The 15,473-nt window shown below is 38.5% G+C and overlaps 1 protein-coding gene across 1 annotated transcript in view; it reads right to left on the bottom strand.

The window, feature by feature from the left end:
* GRAMD2B (GRAM domain containing 2B) overlaps positions 1 to 12,662 on the bottom strand; it is a 38,833-nt gene extending 26,171 nt beyond the window's left edge. Inside the window, exon 1 of the mRNA XM_034409982.3 lies at positions 12,185 to 12,662. Within this exon, the coding sequence (XP_034265873.1) occupies positions 12,185 to 12,273 (89 nt within the window). The 5' untranslated portion in view covers positions 12,274 to 12,662. The remainder of the gene's footprint in view (positions 1 to 12,184) is intronic.
* Positions 12,663 to 15,473: the final 2,811 nt, after the last annotated feature.

Genomic DNA, 15,473 nt, shown 5'->3' with positions numbered 1-15,473 from the left:
GGGAGAATTCAAAATCCCAAATCAGGGCTACAGTATATGAAAAATATATTTAAATTGGAATATAAAGATAGGTTGCCTTTGGGAACATATTGAGCTGATTAGTTGATTTCAGAAATGATTAACTTACATAAAATCTGGCTGCAGGGGTACTCCAAACTTTCTGTATTTTAGCAGTTTAAATTTCATAATTGGCACTTTTAGATCATTGGGAAATAAGTCCTTCCACACCTACTGAAAAATCTTTCTATGTGACTTCTTCCAGAATGCAGAATCTGGCATGTATGTATTATAATTGCATAATTACTGTATGTATTGTGGGAAACTCCCCCTGAGAATAAAATATTTTGGGGAATATTAAAAGAGGTATAATATTATATTTTCCCAAAGGAGAAATGGAGAAAGATGTTCTTGGAGGCAGAAAACTGCCCTCAGTCTTTCTAAATAGCCTACAGCAGATGCCAATTAAGAAATCCTGGGCCATGTCAGAATTATTAGAGGCAATCCAAAAACAAAAAAATAATAAGACACCAGGCCCTGATGGTCTATCAATATAAAGAAATGCAAGATAGCCTAGGACAAGTCTTACTTGAAGTATATAGCACAGTGTTAGAAGAGGCGAAAATACCATCATCGTGGGTGGAGGCAAACATTGCACTGATACCAAAGGAGAACTCTGATAAGACACTAATTAAAAACTATAGACCTATATCTCTTCTAAATACAGACTATAAGATATTCATATCAATAATAGCCGGTCGTCTAAAAAAGTTTTTAAATGAGTTTATTCACATCGACCAGAATGGTTTCTTACCAAAAAGACAAATGAAAAATAATATAAGAATAATACTAGATGTTTTAGAATATTATGAGATACATAGTGGCACACAGGTAGCGCTGCTATTTTTAGATGCTCAAAAAGCATTCGATAACGTCAACTGGGAATTTATGGCATAACAATTACAGTATATGGAATTTGGCGACAAATTTTTAAATATGTTTTTGGCAATATATTCTAAGCAAGAAGCCCAAGTAATAGTGTAATAGCCTATTCACAATAGTAATAGCCTATTCACAAACAAAACACCTTCAACTCCAGTGATGGCATTAAAATTTACAACCTTCTCCACCCAAATTCTAAGAACAGGACATAATAGGATTAACCCACCACCTTTAGAATAGCAAAAGACAAAGAGCACAACCCCCAGCAACATTTCAGAAATTGTATAAAAATCCTTGCACTCATCATTTGTCAGCTGTCCCAGAACTGCATGCTGTGGTTCTGTTCATCAATAAATGGACCTTCTTTCCTAAGCAGCAGTGTGCACACATTTGCGAACCGGTAGGGAAGGTAAGTGAATTTTACCCTGGGTTAAACCACAATTTTACTCAAGCATCCTCAAAACAAGATGACATGAAAGAAAGATGTTTTCTTGGTTGAGTAAACTATGCTCAACTTATTGCTTAACAGGTGAAAACCATACTGCTCAATTTGACACATATCTATTCAGAATTAAGCGCCCTTAAGTATGTACATACCGGATGCAATCATACTGATACTTACCTGGAAAAAAAATCCTATCAGTGAGTTTTACTGTTGAATAAATATGTTTAGGTTTGTAGTGCCTGTTGTACTTCGTATTAATCCTAAAGCATGACATTTACTTTGTCTTTGGATTCAGACTTCCCCTACTAAAGACCCCTGAAAATACACATTCAAATGTTTAATAATTATGCCTCCACACCCAATTTGTACACTTTACTATCGGGAAGACTGCCTATTATTTTCCCCTGTAGTCATATAGTACAAATACATTATGTTTATTTTGGCCAGCAGAAATAATAGCTTAAGACTTAAGTAATCCTCTCCTTTGCTTCTTCTTTGTTCTAAACTACAGTATACAAAAGACTGTTTTAAAGATAAAAAATACATACCTGGGCTTCAAAATATATATTCATAAGAATTTCTGTTTGCCTATAATCATCCTATTGCAGGAGAAAAACTGACAGAAATGCAGGCTAGACCCTTACATGTAAATATGAAGATATAGTGTAAAATAAACTGAAACCTGAACAATTTTCTGTTAAATACATGAACATAGAGTCCAGTTAAATAGAACATTTCCCCCTATTTTATAGCTTCTTCTATTAAGGACAGAAATACAATAGGTTTTTTTGTTAGGCTATCCCAGGGGTGAAATGCTCCTGGTTCGGACTGGTTTGGCCGAACCGGTAGTGATGGCAACTGGTAGTTCAGAGAACCAGTAGCGATGGTGGCGCAAGGCTCCACCCACCCACCCAGTCATTGTTAAAACCAGGAAGTAACCTGTTTTTTACCCTCTGCGCATACACAGAAGGGTTTGCGCATGCGCAGAGAGTCCACGCGGAGCATGCACTTCTGAACCAGTTGGGAAGGTAAGTAGATTTCACCCCTGGGCTATCCTTATTACTTTTGTACGCTGAAATCTTACCTGATACAAAATATGGATGCCTTTATTATAGGCCTGTCAAACTGGCGGCCTGCAGGCCAGATACATCACAAGCAGGCCACACCCACCCCGGTTCCACAAAGGCAAAAAACATAAGGATACGTCATGATCCTGCCTGTGACACGATTGAGTTTGATACCTGTGCCTTAGTATCTAGGTATCTAATAATCTGGTCAATCTTGGTTTAGCTGAAATATAATGAAGATTGTGGTTGTGGCTGCGTCTTGTCACAATCTTGCTTTAGTAATCTGGGAAACGTCAACTAAGTTTACTATTTCACCTTGAACTATTAAATTACAGATATCAGGCTTAGAACAAACTAGGACTTTAACTTTTTAAACCCACTTATTTTACGCTATCAAGGCCAACTGAGATAAGGAGGTTGAGTACAAATTTGACAATTGTGATCTCTGTTTTGTATATTTGCCCTGAACAGTCTTTACTAGGCCCTATATTCCTATATAGCACCTTTAGTGAACTTTAGACTAGTTATTAAATGATAATGATTAATTTTTATCATTTCATCTGTTGAAGGACAAATGTTGTAGGCCTTGGCTGTCCACTGATAATATTTACACTACTTATATTTATTAAGAGCGCAGTTTGGACCAGAGGTACTTCCAGTTCCAGAAGCACTTGATTTTTTAGAAGTGGTTATCAAATTTCATGAGACTAAAAATCCAACAGTATTTATAAATGCTTGTAGTCCATAAATCAACTCAATATGCAAACTTTAAAAATTGACTGGAATAAGGAATTCATTTTATCTAAAAACAGGAGATTGTTTTAATGCCTCTAGATCTTTCATCAGACTAAAATACTCCATTTATTTGTTAGAAAAAGAATGAGTACCACACCGTGGTTCTGGATATGCAATGAAAATAATGTCTCTTGCAAACATTATGTTTTTTCTGATGACCTAAAATGATTTTTGGGAAAGTCATTACATTAATCTGACGTTGACACAGACTTTAATATTCTCAGATGTCATGTTCTTTTGAATTATATATGTGCTGGGTAAAACATGGATTTACCATATATTCCTAAAAGAGTTGTTCTTCAACATTAGAAAGATAATATGTGGCCTTAATCACTCAATAGACTGAACGCTAATGTTACTTGTGACCTATGAATGAGTTGCTTTCAGAAGCAGACTCTGTATGGTTAATTATAATGAAATATGGTCATCTTTTTGTGTAAGAACAAGAAGCAATAGATGGAAACTAATCAAGGAGAGAAGCAATCTAGAACTAAGGAGATATTTTCTCCTTAATGAACAGAAGTTACATTCTGCATATAGAATGATTTAGCATGATTGGATAATTTAATAATAAACTAAAATTATTATTTATTTTAACCTAGATACAATGTGACTGGTAATGATTTCAAAGTCAAACCAAGCTTCATATTTATAAATTAGGTTTCTTACATTAGGTCTACCAGATACAAAAATTGGGATGAAGCAAAGAGACACAGAAAACTTATCTCCTGGATTGCCATTTAGGGATCATTGCAATTTTTGCACCCCTGATCTGGACAATTATTGTTGTTACAGTAGTTTTTATTTAACCAAATACCGGTAGAAAAAACAAACAAATGGAATATGTCTATCAGTGTGAATCAGAATAGAGCTGGAAGGGACCTTGGAGGTCTTCTAGTCCAACCCCCTGCTCAAACAGGAGACCCTACACCTTTTCAGACCAGTAGCTGTCCAGTTTTTTCTTAAAAACCTTCAGTGATGAAGCACCTACATCTTCTGAAGACAAGCTTTTCCACTGGGTTAATTGTCCTCAGAAAGTTTCTCCTTAATTCCAGGTTGCTTCTCTTCTTGATCAGTTTCCACCCATTGTTTCTTGTCCTGCCTTCTGGTGCTTTGGAAAATAAGCTGACCCCCTCTTCTTTGTGGCAGCCTCTCAAATACTTGAATACAGCTATCATGTCACTCCTAATCCTTCTTTTCTCTAATTTAATTTAATAATTAATTTAATAATTAAATCTTTAATCATATCATATATACAGGCATCTCATATATTTAGATACATATAGGCAGAATAACAGAGTTGGAAGGGCTCTGGAGGTCTTCTAATACAACTCCCTGCTTAGGTAGGAAATTATATACTAGGGCTGTCGAACTCGTGGCCCGCAGGTCGGATGTATCATGTACTGGTCACACCCATGCCCAGTTTAGCAAAGGGGGAAAAAGTCCTGATACGTCACGTGGTGCCGCCACGACGACGCAAGTTTGACAGTCCTGCCCTATACCATGATTGTCTGGTCTCTTCTTTAAAACTTCCAGTGTTGGAACATTCACAACTCCTGGGGGCAAGTCATACCTCTGATTAATTGTTCGAATTGTCAGGAAATCTATAACCTTAGAGAGACAAGATAAAATATAAATACATTTATAACTGCTATAAAAATCGGAAGCCCTTTCTTTATGTGTTTATTATTTTATTATTTCTTTCCTCGTCTTTTTCTTTATCATTTTTGGTTTTTTTTTCTTTTTTTTTTTTAAAAAAGTATTGTTTTGTTTTGACTTTGTAAACCCTAATAAAAATTAATTTAATAAAAGGAGATGTTAGGAATAACTCAATGGCACATAATCAACCAGTCAATAAGGATCACATTCATCAAGCTGAAGTGAAATCCCAGTTATGCTAAAACAGTAGTTCTCAACCTGTGGTCCATGGACCTCTGGGGGGCCAGAAATGTTATGATTTAAATCTTGAGTTAAGTCTTGGGGGGCTGTGGCCACAAAATATATTTAAACGGGGTCCGTGGTAAAGAAAAGAAAACCACTGTCCTACAATATTCCCACTTTCCTTTCATTATCCCTGAATACATCTATGGAGATATTGGCTAAGTGAAAGCATTGTGTATTATTTATTAACCTGTCTGTAACTGCTCTTCAAAGAAAGAACTTTGGCCTTCCCTTATTCAGCAATGAAACAGCTTCACAGATTCTGAGGTAATGTTAACACTTTTGAGAGATGAGAATCTTTTTTTTTTTTTTTTGGTGAAGCAAATGGAATAATCTGCTGTAGCAAAAAAGAAAGTGCAAGATGCAGCAGGATTGCTGTTGACCTCAGAGAACGTGTGTATGATACATTTTCCGATGTTGAAATCCAGCTATATTGGCTTTATATATTTGTATGCTTGTACTGCAAGGGTCTTCACTTAAACCAAATATATTTTTCATTTATCTAGATAAACATTAATAATGTTCTCAGATTTGATTTATGGGACCTTGGGGACCAAAAGCCCCAATTGTACCTATTAGGATATAGGTAGAAACAACAATACATGGAATCCCCACTTTTAAAGTTGATGTTAAAGACTAACATTCTTCTAATGAGCGACAACAATTAAGAGCTTTAGAGTATTTACTCTTAATTAAATTAAGAGCTTTAGAGTATTTACTTTAGAGTATTTACTTGTATACCTTACCTCTGAGGCCTGACCATTGATCTATTGCAATAAATTGTTATTCCAGCAAGATAGCAAACAGAAGTGAAAAGAAGCAAGGTTTTTACATAAGAAAAGGTTAAAATATTTCCTTCAGCTGAGTTTCTTTTCTGGTAATTATGTAAAGTTCTTGGCAATAATATAACATTGCCTTATTTTGTGCCCCCCTCTCTTAATTAAGTCCAAAAACTTATTGAAAAAGTCTTACTATTCCAATTTATTTGGAACCTTAATCTGTTTATAACTTTCTAAGATCCAAATCTTATTTTGTGTTTTGCTATTTATTTTCGATTTATATCAGAAGAGCCTCAGTGGCGCAGTGGTTAGAGTGCAGTACTGCAGGCTACTGACTGCTGGCTGCCTGCAATTTGGAAGTTCAAATCTCACCAGGCTCAAGATTGACTCAGCCTTCCATCCTTCCAAGGTGGGTAAAATGAGAACCCAGATTGTTGGGGGCAATATGCTGACTCTGTAAACCGCTTAGAGAGGGCTGTAAAGCACTGTAAAGCGGTATATAAGTCTAAGTGCAATTGCTATATTTTTAAGGTTTCATTTATTCAGCATTTTCAAACTTGTCATTCCAAAAAACTTTAATAGCTTAGAAGTAAAGTTTTATGAACTTAAAAAAGAGCTGAGGTGGCGCAGTGGTTAGAGTGCAGTACTGCAGGCTAGTTCAGCTGACTGCTAGCTGCAGTTTGGCAGTTCAAAACTCACCGGCTCAGCCTTCCATCCTTCTGAGATGGGTAAAATGAGGACTCAGATTGTTGGGGGCAATATGCTGACTCTGTAAACCACTTAGAGAGGGCTGTAAAAGCACTATGAAGTCTAAGTGCGATTGCTATTGCTAACTTAGTGCTTTTGAAAGTCTCTATTGCAGTTGTGAGCAAGATGATCTTATCATTTTCCAGTGGTCAAACTGATGGAAAACTGCTGCCCTGCATTCTTGTCACGAGGAACAGCTGTCCAGAATATATGTGGGTCTTCTCTTCGTTTAAAGATGTTCCAAGAAATTGGTCTACTTCTTGGTTCCTTGATCTTTATTGCGGTCATTGGCTCTGCTTTTGTAGAGCTGTCTTCAGATCACTATATCTTCCCCAGAAGATTATCATTTTAAGACATCTCCGCTATGAAAAATGATCACAGAGGTGACTTGCTATGTTGGCTTTTCAAATGGACTTTCTCCATTGTAGTTTGACACATTGATTTATTTATTTAGAACACTTATATGGCCACCTGAGCCAGTTTGGTGTAGTGGTTAAGGCATCTGGCTAGAAACTGGGAATCTGAGTCCTAGTCCCACCAAAGGCACAAAGCCAGCTGGGTTATCTTAGGTCAGTCAATTTCTCTCAGCTTTAGGAAGCAGGCAATGGCAAACCACTTCTGAAAAACCTTGCCAAGAAAACTGCAGGGCCTTGTCCAGGCAGTCTCTGAGGATCAGATATGATTAAATGAAAGGGGGAAAAAAGCCATTTAAATGTTTAGTGTAAATAAGTTTTAAAAAACTATTACAAAGTATTTAAGGGAAGTAACAAAATGACCTTAGATTTTCTGGAATAACTTTGACTCATTTACCAGTAGTGAACTGAAGACACTACTCTTTCCCCATACGTTTTTGTCCTACACAAGGATTTCCACAATATCAACTTAGTTCTGCTTTTTTAAAGGCAAATGGACATACCTGAAAACATAATGCTGGCTGCACTGCACCCGCCACTTCTAATTTGAACTTAATTTTAATTTAGTTTGTGAAAATACCTATGAAGGAAGCCATCATTTGCACATTTAACCAAAATAATACTTAAAAATGGACCATCAACCTCACATAGGACAAAGATACCATGTTACCAATCTTTTGCTGCAACTGAGAATTGGCTTTATACTGCAGAAACATTTTTGGGATTGCAATATTGAATCTGGCAGTTACAGATTCTTACAAGGAAACAAATCAGTCCAACTGAATTTTATATAGTTTTTTCTTAGGTAAGTATAACATGCAGCCTCAGTATATAGGATTATATTGTTAATTTATTCATTCATTTTACCCATGTCCCACCAGAATTTATTGACTCTTAATTGTTACGATTACAGTAGAAATGGCCTGCTGATGTTTTCTTTAAACAGTGTAGTTTCATCCTGAGTTATGTATCAAATGTGTTTCAAAGGACAGGTCTGAACCGAATTTCAGTAGAAACCTGTTGATCAAAATATATACTACTCTAAAAAAGAGCTTCAAAGTGTGCAGGTGTATGCATTTTTCCAAGGTGATATGAAGGCTTAACTGTCTGTTTAGTTCTTCATGCAACCTGTCAGGAAAAATATAAGAGGAAAAACGAAAGTGAGAAAGCACCTGCCACTTCAGATAACATCTGAAATTAAACTGGCAATCTTCGGAACAAAAAAGTATGATTTTGCTCTAGATTACAAAATGTTGCTTTGCTTACTTGAGATAGTAATTTCAACTGGACTAGGTGCAAAACTAGCAATCGAACATGATTGATTAAAATTTTCACAGCATGTGGAGCAAATAATTTAATTTAAAACAACAGGGCAACTAAATGCACAAGAACTGGTGCAGTCTTTTGATGTCCTTCCTGTTATAGGATTTTACCCAACAAATTAATGCAAATTGACTCCATTAGGCATTCCTCCTCTTTCTCAAACAAGTGATGGCTTTCTGCATAATGAATTTTATCTTAACAAGGTTAAGACGAAATTGGAGAAAATCCACTATGAAAATCCTGACTTGCTGTTGCTGAATACAACAACATCACTACTGTTATCTGTGTGCGTTATTAAAAAGAATAAAGTAAGAGAGAAAACTGGTAAAATGCCGGATAGAAACTGGTATTTGTGACCCTTTCCCCTTTTAAATTTCTTAAGTCAAAATAAAGAAGCCTTTGACTTCAAAAAGGATATTCAAATGGATAGATCAGCTTTCCTACCATAGGCATACATTCTTAAACACATGGCTATCAAAATGATGAAATGTGTTTCCTCCTTTTGTACTTGCGTGCCATATCGCAACCATCTAAGAGAAGTTTGTTGCAACATCATATTAAGTATTCCATTTCCTGCCTCTTTAGCAGATGCCTATACCAGCTAATTTTTCTTGACAGCCCTTCTTCATTTTTAGAAAATAATTGACTTGCCCCTACCTCACTTTGGCCAATTTGTCTGTCTGGAAAGCCATTTACTAGACAGTAACAAATAGTATTTTAAAAAAATTACAAACAACTGATAAAGCCACACGACCCCCAAAGTAACTCTGCCCAATGTACAAGGTTTAAAAGCAACAACAATGTAATAATAAAGTCCTTTTTACTGGTCTGCCTTTTTATTTATTGCTTTGCCAGTGAAGTTGAAATGCATTACCACATCAGTTACTGAAGTATAAAGGAGATAGAGCACTGCTTTTGAAATCTACTTATTGCAATTCATTGGGATTTAGCCTATGTCCTCCCACAAATGGAAATTCATGGTTTCAGTTTGGGAATTTGAACTACATGCTGATGATGTCTATGAGAACTAACAAGCTCTGGACCAAGTTCTACTTACATAAACTTACTAAATGTAACTAGAGCTTGGTCATGCCAACTATAAAGATATTTATTACTTGACAGTGAGAAGAATTAATCAATGGATTCACTTGCTTTCAGAAGTTGTGGGTGCTCCTGCAGATTTAAAAGAAGAGATTGGACAGCCATTTGTCCAGAATAGTATAGGGTCTCCTGCTTCAGCAGGAGGTTGGATGAGAAGACCTCCAAGTTCTCTTTCAACTCTGTTATTTATTCTGTCTATGCAAGACCAATGCAAAGAAATAACAGTGGAACACAATGCTGTATACCAAAATGAAAGATGCGAGTCCCATCAAAAAACAAAACAAAAAACCCACCAAACACCCTTCTTCCAGTTTCCTTCTCAAGCACAACAAAATCCAAATGTTTTTCTCAAAGCAGATCTTTTACTCTTGGCCTACCACAGGTTTCTTTTATGTCTTTCTAAAGCTGTGTGTCAGTTACAAGTCTGAGCCATGGAACTGTCCTAGAATGGAAGTGTACAGGCCCACTACGTTTTCCTTCACAAGAAAAACAGTAGGTACTGGTTTCTGTGAACAGGCATAAAGCTAGCCTACTTAAAACCAGAGCCCCAAACCAGATACTATTTTCATCATTGGCACCATGCCAAGAAAGGTGAAGTTATCAGATGCTTCCATGCTTTGAATGCCTTTTCTTTCATTGCTGAAAAGAGCTCAAAGAAGCTGTAAGAGGAGGAAGCTAACAAATTGAAAACACATTTTCCAGATGCATTCCTAAATCTTGTCATCCTTCAAATTAAGCCACCTTTCTGTCCTGCATAATTAGATAGAAATACAATCTCATATGAATCCTATAGATAACACAGTTGGCACATTAATTCTTGTGAATTAGGAAACTATAATAATATCTGGCAGATTCATATAGGACTCTCTTTTCCTATCAGATGATATGAAATCTCAGGAGTGTGTAGAAGAAGTATTGTAAGCTAACCAGTTTTATCAATCCAATTGATAATATTGGGAGTAAATCTATCAGAATAAATCAGTTTGATTTGGGGCTTAAAGCACCTGGCTAGAATCCTCGAGACTGATTTATTTATTTATTTATTAAATTTATATCCCGCCCTTCTTGCCGAAGGGACTCAGGGCGGTGAACAGCCGAGACTGAGCATTCTAGTCCTACCTTAAGGACAAGGCAAGCTGGGTGGCCTTGGGCCAACCACTCTCTCTCACCCCTAAAAAGAAGGCAATGGCAAACCACTTCTGAAATCCTGTAAAACAACAACATAAACCCTGCAGGCAGTGACCAAAAATCATCATTTACTAAACAAAACCCTCCATCAGAAGACCTGGACAGCCTTGCCAACTATAACTTTATCATGCTGCCATGGAGTCTGAAAAAAAACCTCTATAATGTGATAAACCGTATTAGACTTTTTTTGTGTCTGACTAGGTGGCTCAGTACCTGACTAGGTGGCTCAGTGGCTAAGATGCTGACCTTGTCGATCAGAAAGGTCGGCGGTTCGAATTCCTAGTGCAGGTCTCCTGCGTGAGCAGGGGGTAGGACTAGATGACTTCCAAGGTCCCTTCCAACTCTGTTACTGTTAAGACTCTAGAGTTGAATCCAAGCTTCCGCTCTACAAAGTGGGGAACAAGGCTGACCGTATAATTGGCTCATCATCATCACCTGTTAAGACCTGCCTGGCTCATCCTCACCACAGTTAAGATCTGCCCATAGAAAAGAGACATCCAAAATCAAGTGTACTTCTCTCACAACCTGAGACTCAATACTTCTGATGCATTCAATGCAATCAAGAAACATCAAGGGAAAAGTTTCTGATTTACCCCTAACACTAGAAGCCAAGTCACACTGAACCCCAGTCAAAGCTTAATTCATCTTCCCAACAACCAAACTGGGGAAATCTGTAGCATTTTATTATGCTTAAGGTAAACCATCAAACTATTGTGACCACCCCACCAGTGGTGGGATTCAAAATTTTTTACTACCGGTTCTGTGGGCGTGGCTTGGTGGGCGTGGCAGGGAAAGGATACTACAAAATCCCCATTTCCTCCCTATCAGCTGGGACTCGGGAGGCAGAGAATAGATGGGGGTAGGCCAGTCAGAGTGGTATTTACCGGTTCTCCAAACTACTCAAAATTTCCGCTACCGGTTCTCCAGAACTGGTCAGAACCTGCTAAAACCCATCTCTGGCCCCCACCCAACACAGACAGGCAAGACAGACAGAATATAAACTGACAGCAAACAGCACTCCTTTTACTAGCACTGATGATGTTACCTAGTTAGGGTAATGAAACGTCTGCAAGAAAACAGGCAAGCTCAGAGAGCACCGAGGACCTCTTATTGTGACTTTTTCCGATATTGTAACAGACGGAGAGTAAACACGCTGCCCCTCGCTTGTAGCCATTTGAACCCCCACTCCCGAACCCGAGCAATGTTTGATGCGCCAAGAACTGATCCCTTACCCAAGACTCTTAAATTATTCCAGATCCAACAAAATCTCCTCAGTCGCACTTGAGAGGCGGGGCTTTCTTTTTAAAGTTTTAGGCAAAGAAGAAGGAACCTAAGGTTGGAGGAAAACTTCCCACCGTCTTCTGGCATAAAGCAGCGACTTTGTTGCTGGATCACAGGAGCCCCTCAAACTATTCCTTGCAATACACGTCTAGGCAGCGTACTTACTGGATTAAAGCCGCTTTTTCCTTTTTACTGGCCACTCTGACAGGCTTTAGTTCGTCCCCGTCAGGCTGAAGATCAGTCATGAGCACCATCGGGAAGCAAAAGTTCGCCTCTGATCTGTCGTCTCCTCTGGCTCTATTCCCTCCCTTCTCCCTGCTGATAATATTCAAATAGGACTCCCTCCGAGCATTTCCAGCGTTTCCTCCTTCCTATCACATTACACTACTCCGCAAGCTCAAAGCACAAAATGAGACCGAGCGCGGGGTTTTTTCCCCCCTTTCTTTTTCTTCCTTAGTCCCTTAACTATCCTGAGCGAGTTTGAACTGGTATGGTTGCCCGCCCAGCCTTATAGGCTGATGCACAGAGGGAGGAGAGAAAGAAAGTCCGGGAGGGAGCCAGCCTCCTTCTTCTTCTCGACCCACAAACTCTGGAAGGAAAGAGAAAAACCAGTCCCACCAGCTCGTCGGAGATTCAACCGATTACTCAAGCGCGGAAACGACAGCTCTTTTTACAGCTCAGCGGCTTTGAAAAAGTCGGATGAGAGGGTTTAAAAAAAAAAAAAAATCGAGAGAAGATGGAGATCACGGTGGGACTGAAGGGACTGAAGCAATGAAATCTGTATTAAAAGTTTGCCCAGTGGAGTGGAGAAAAAAAAAAGTTGGAAGGTCATTTGGCCTGATCCTAAATTCTTGATAGGACTCCCTTCAAGGCACCTTAGGTGACTCTAAGGCTTATTACAGAGCTTTAAATGATTCACAGCTGGATGTTTCCTGCTCAGCGATTGTCACTCGGTGGCTTATGAATACAAAAGGACCTCCTGAATGTTTCATGTGGGAATAGCAATGAGAGGAGAAGAGAAAAGGCCCTTTGGTCCCTGGTGCCTGATCTCACCTGAGGACTCACCTTGACCGCTTGGCTTGAAACAGTGGCAGTGAGCTGTATGGAGATTGGCAATGGGGACAGGAAATTGCAGATTGGGCAAGTTTTCTGCTGATTTGAAGAATAGGCGGGGAGTGATTCAGTTTCCCAGTGTGGAAGGGCTTGAGGCAGGTAACCTACAGGTTCCAAGCATGGAGAACCAGTGGTGAAATCCAAATTTTTTTACTACAGTTCTGTGGGTGGCTTGATGGGCATGGCAGGGGAAGGATATTGCAAAATCCCTATTCCCTCCCCACTCCCTGGGGGAAGGATATTGGAAAATCTCAATTCCCACCCTACTCTGGGACCAGCCAGAGGTGGTATTTGCTGGTTCTCCGAACTACTCAAAACTTCTGCTACTGGTTCTCCAGAACCTGCTGGATTTCACCCCTGTGGAGAATCCACTCAGTACTCCCATACTGCTAAGCTAGGAATCCGGCCTTGCTTGGCAGATAGGATGGTATTGGGTAATGGTAAATTGGGCATTCTGAGAGTTTTAGTCCAAACATTTGGAGAGTAGGGAAGGGTGAAAAAAAACCCCTGGTTTTGAGCTACTATTGTCTTAAGAGTAGTAAGACAACAGATAGCTTGTTATATTAGTCAATGTCAGTGTTTCTCAGTTTTAACAACTTTTAAGATGTATGGACTTCAACTCCCAGAATCTCCTAGTCGCCTGGATGGGGAATTATGGAAATTGAAGTCCATATATCTTAAAGTCACCAAAGTTGAGGTTCTATGTCATCTTTTTCTAACTGCTTGGAGAGCATTTAAAAAAAATGAGAGGATTTTCTTTGCATTTTTAACCAGAGAGTGCATCATTTGTCCTGCCTTATCGTCTTGAATCTGTTAAAAATGACAAGGCCTCCTAACAATGAAAACTTTGAGAAATCAACACAATTACTTTTTATGTTTTTCTCTTTAGTGGAGTTACGTGCTCTTTCCCCAGGGGTCACTTAACCTGCAATGACTTTCAAAAGATTCAGCCAGATTGCCTAACATAATGACCACATTGATGTTGCTGTACTGAGCCTCACTTCTTTCTTGTGTAATGTTAGGTGATTTCAAATCTTTTGTATGCTTCCTGTAAGGATTATGTCATTTAGAGTAGCTTGTCCCCTTTTCTTACCTCTAGGCCACTTTATGAAAGTATAGCTGAGAAATGCAGTTTAAAAATTGTTAAATGCTACAGGAATTCAGGTTAGCATTCTGATATGATCTGAATCTCCTGGACTTGAGTAGTTAGCCACAACATTTTGCAGTTGATTGTGCTCATGGTTCTCACAAGTGGTGAAATGTAAAATTTATTACTACCGGTTCTGAGGGCGTGGCTTGGTGGGGGGTAGGTAATGTGACTGGGTAGGCGTGGCCAACTTTTTTTTTAACTTTTAAAAGCATTTTTTCTACAACCTCTTCAGCGAGTAGAATGTAGAAAAAATGCTTTTAAAAGGCTCTGAAAAGGCTCTGACGATCCCAGCTGAGCTGCCCAATCATTAGAGGCTTTATTTTTTTTACTTTTAAAAGCATTTTTTCGGTGGAAGAAAAAATGCTTTTAAAAGTTAAAAAAAAAGCCTCTGATTATCACGCGGCTCAGCTGGGCATGGGGTGGGGCAGGGATTTTTGCTACCAGTTCTCCAAACCACCCACCATCATCGCTATCGGATCAAGCGATCCGGTCCGAACCAGAAGCATTTCACCTCTGGTTCTCTCTCATCATACTAAGAAATCCCTGCAATTTTGAGATTCTGAGGGCAGTAGAGACCTCCCTGGGCACATCTCCCCTCTATTGCTAGTTATAACATGGGTTTTCATTTGAAACAGATGAGGAATCCAAACACACTAAATTCATACTGTATATCAGGGCTGTCAAACTTGTGACCTGCAGGCTGGATGTGTCATGTGCTGGCCACACTCCGCCCGATTTAGCGAAGGGGAAAAAAGTCCTGATACGTCACGTGATGCCGCTGTAATGACGCAAGTTTGACACCCCTGCTGTATATGGACTGATCTGATCTGTGTTTCCCAGACTAACATACAGTTTGGAAATCTTGCAGCTCTGTCACTTCTGATTGGCCTGACATTTCCTGGCTTAAAACATATCAAAATAAATTTTAAAATGGGTGAAAGTTCACTTGACATATATTTTACACATTTAAGTATAAATTTTCATGCATAGTAAAAAGATATAGTTCAATGCAGAAATGGGGTGGAAGGAACTCTATTTTCTAAATATAGTGATTCACCAATTTCTAGGATAAATCATTCCCTATGGAAGTATGAAAGATATAGCACAATATTAAAATTGTGATACAAATTGGATGTAACTATTTAAATCATCTTACTCTAGCAAATATAATTACCAATACTTGCAACTGAA

Source organism: Pantherophis guttatus, chromosome 2, assembly GCF_059756535.1.
Source record: "Pantherophis guttatus breed Tessera chromosome 2, ASM5975653v1, whole genome shotgun sequence".
Lineage (NCBI taxonomy): Eukaryota > Metazoa > Chordata > Lepidosauria > Squamata > Colubridae > Pantherophis > Pantherophis guttatus.
This window is presented reverse-complemented; position numbering and strand designations above follow the sequence as displayed.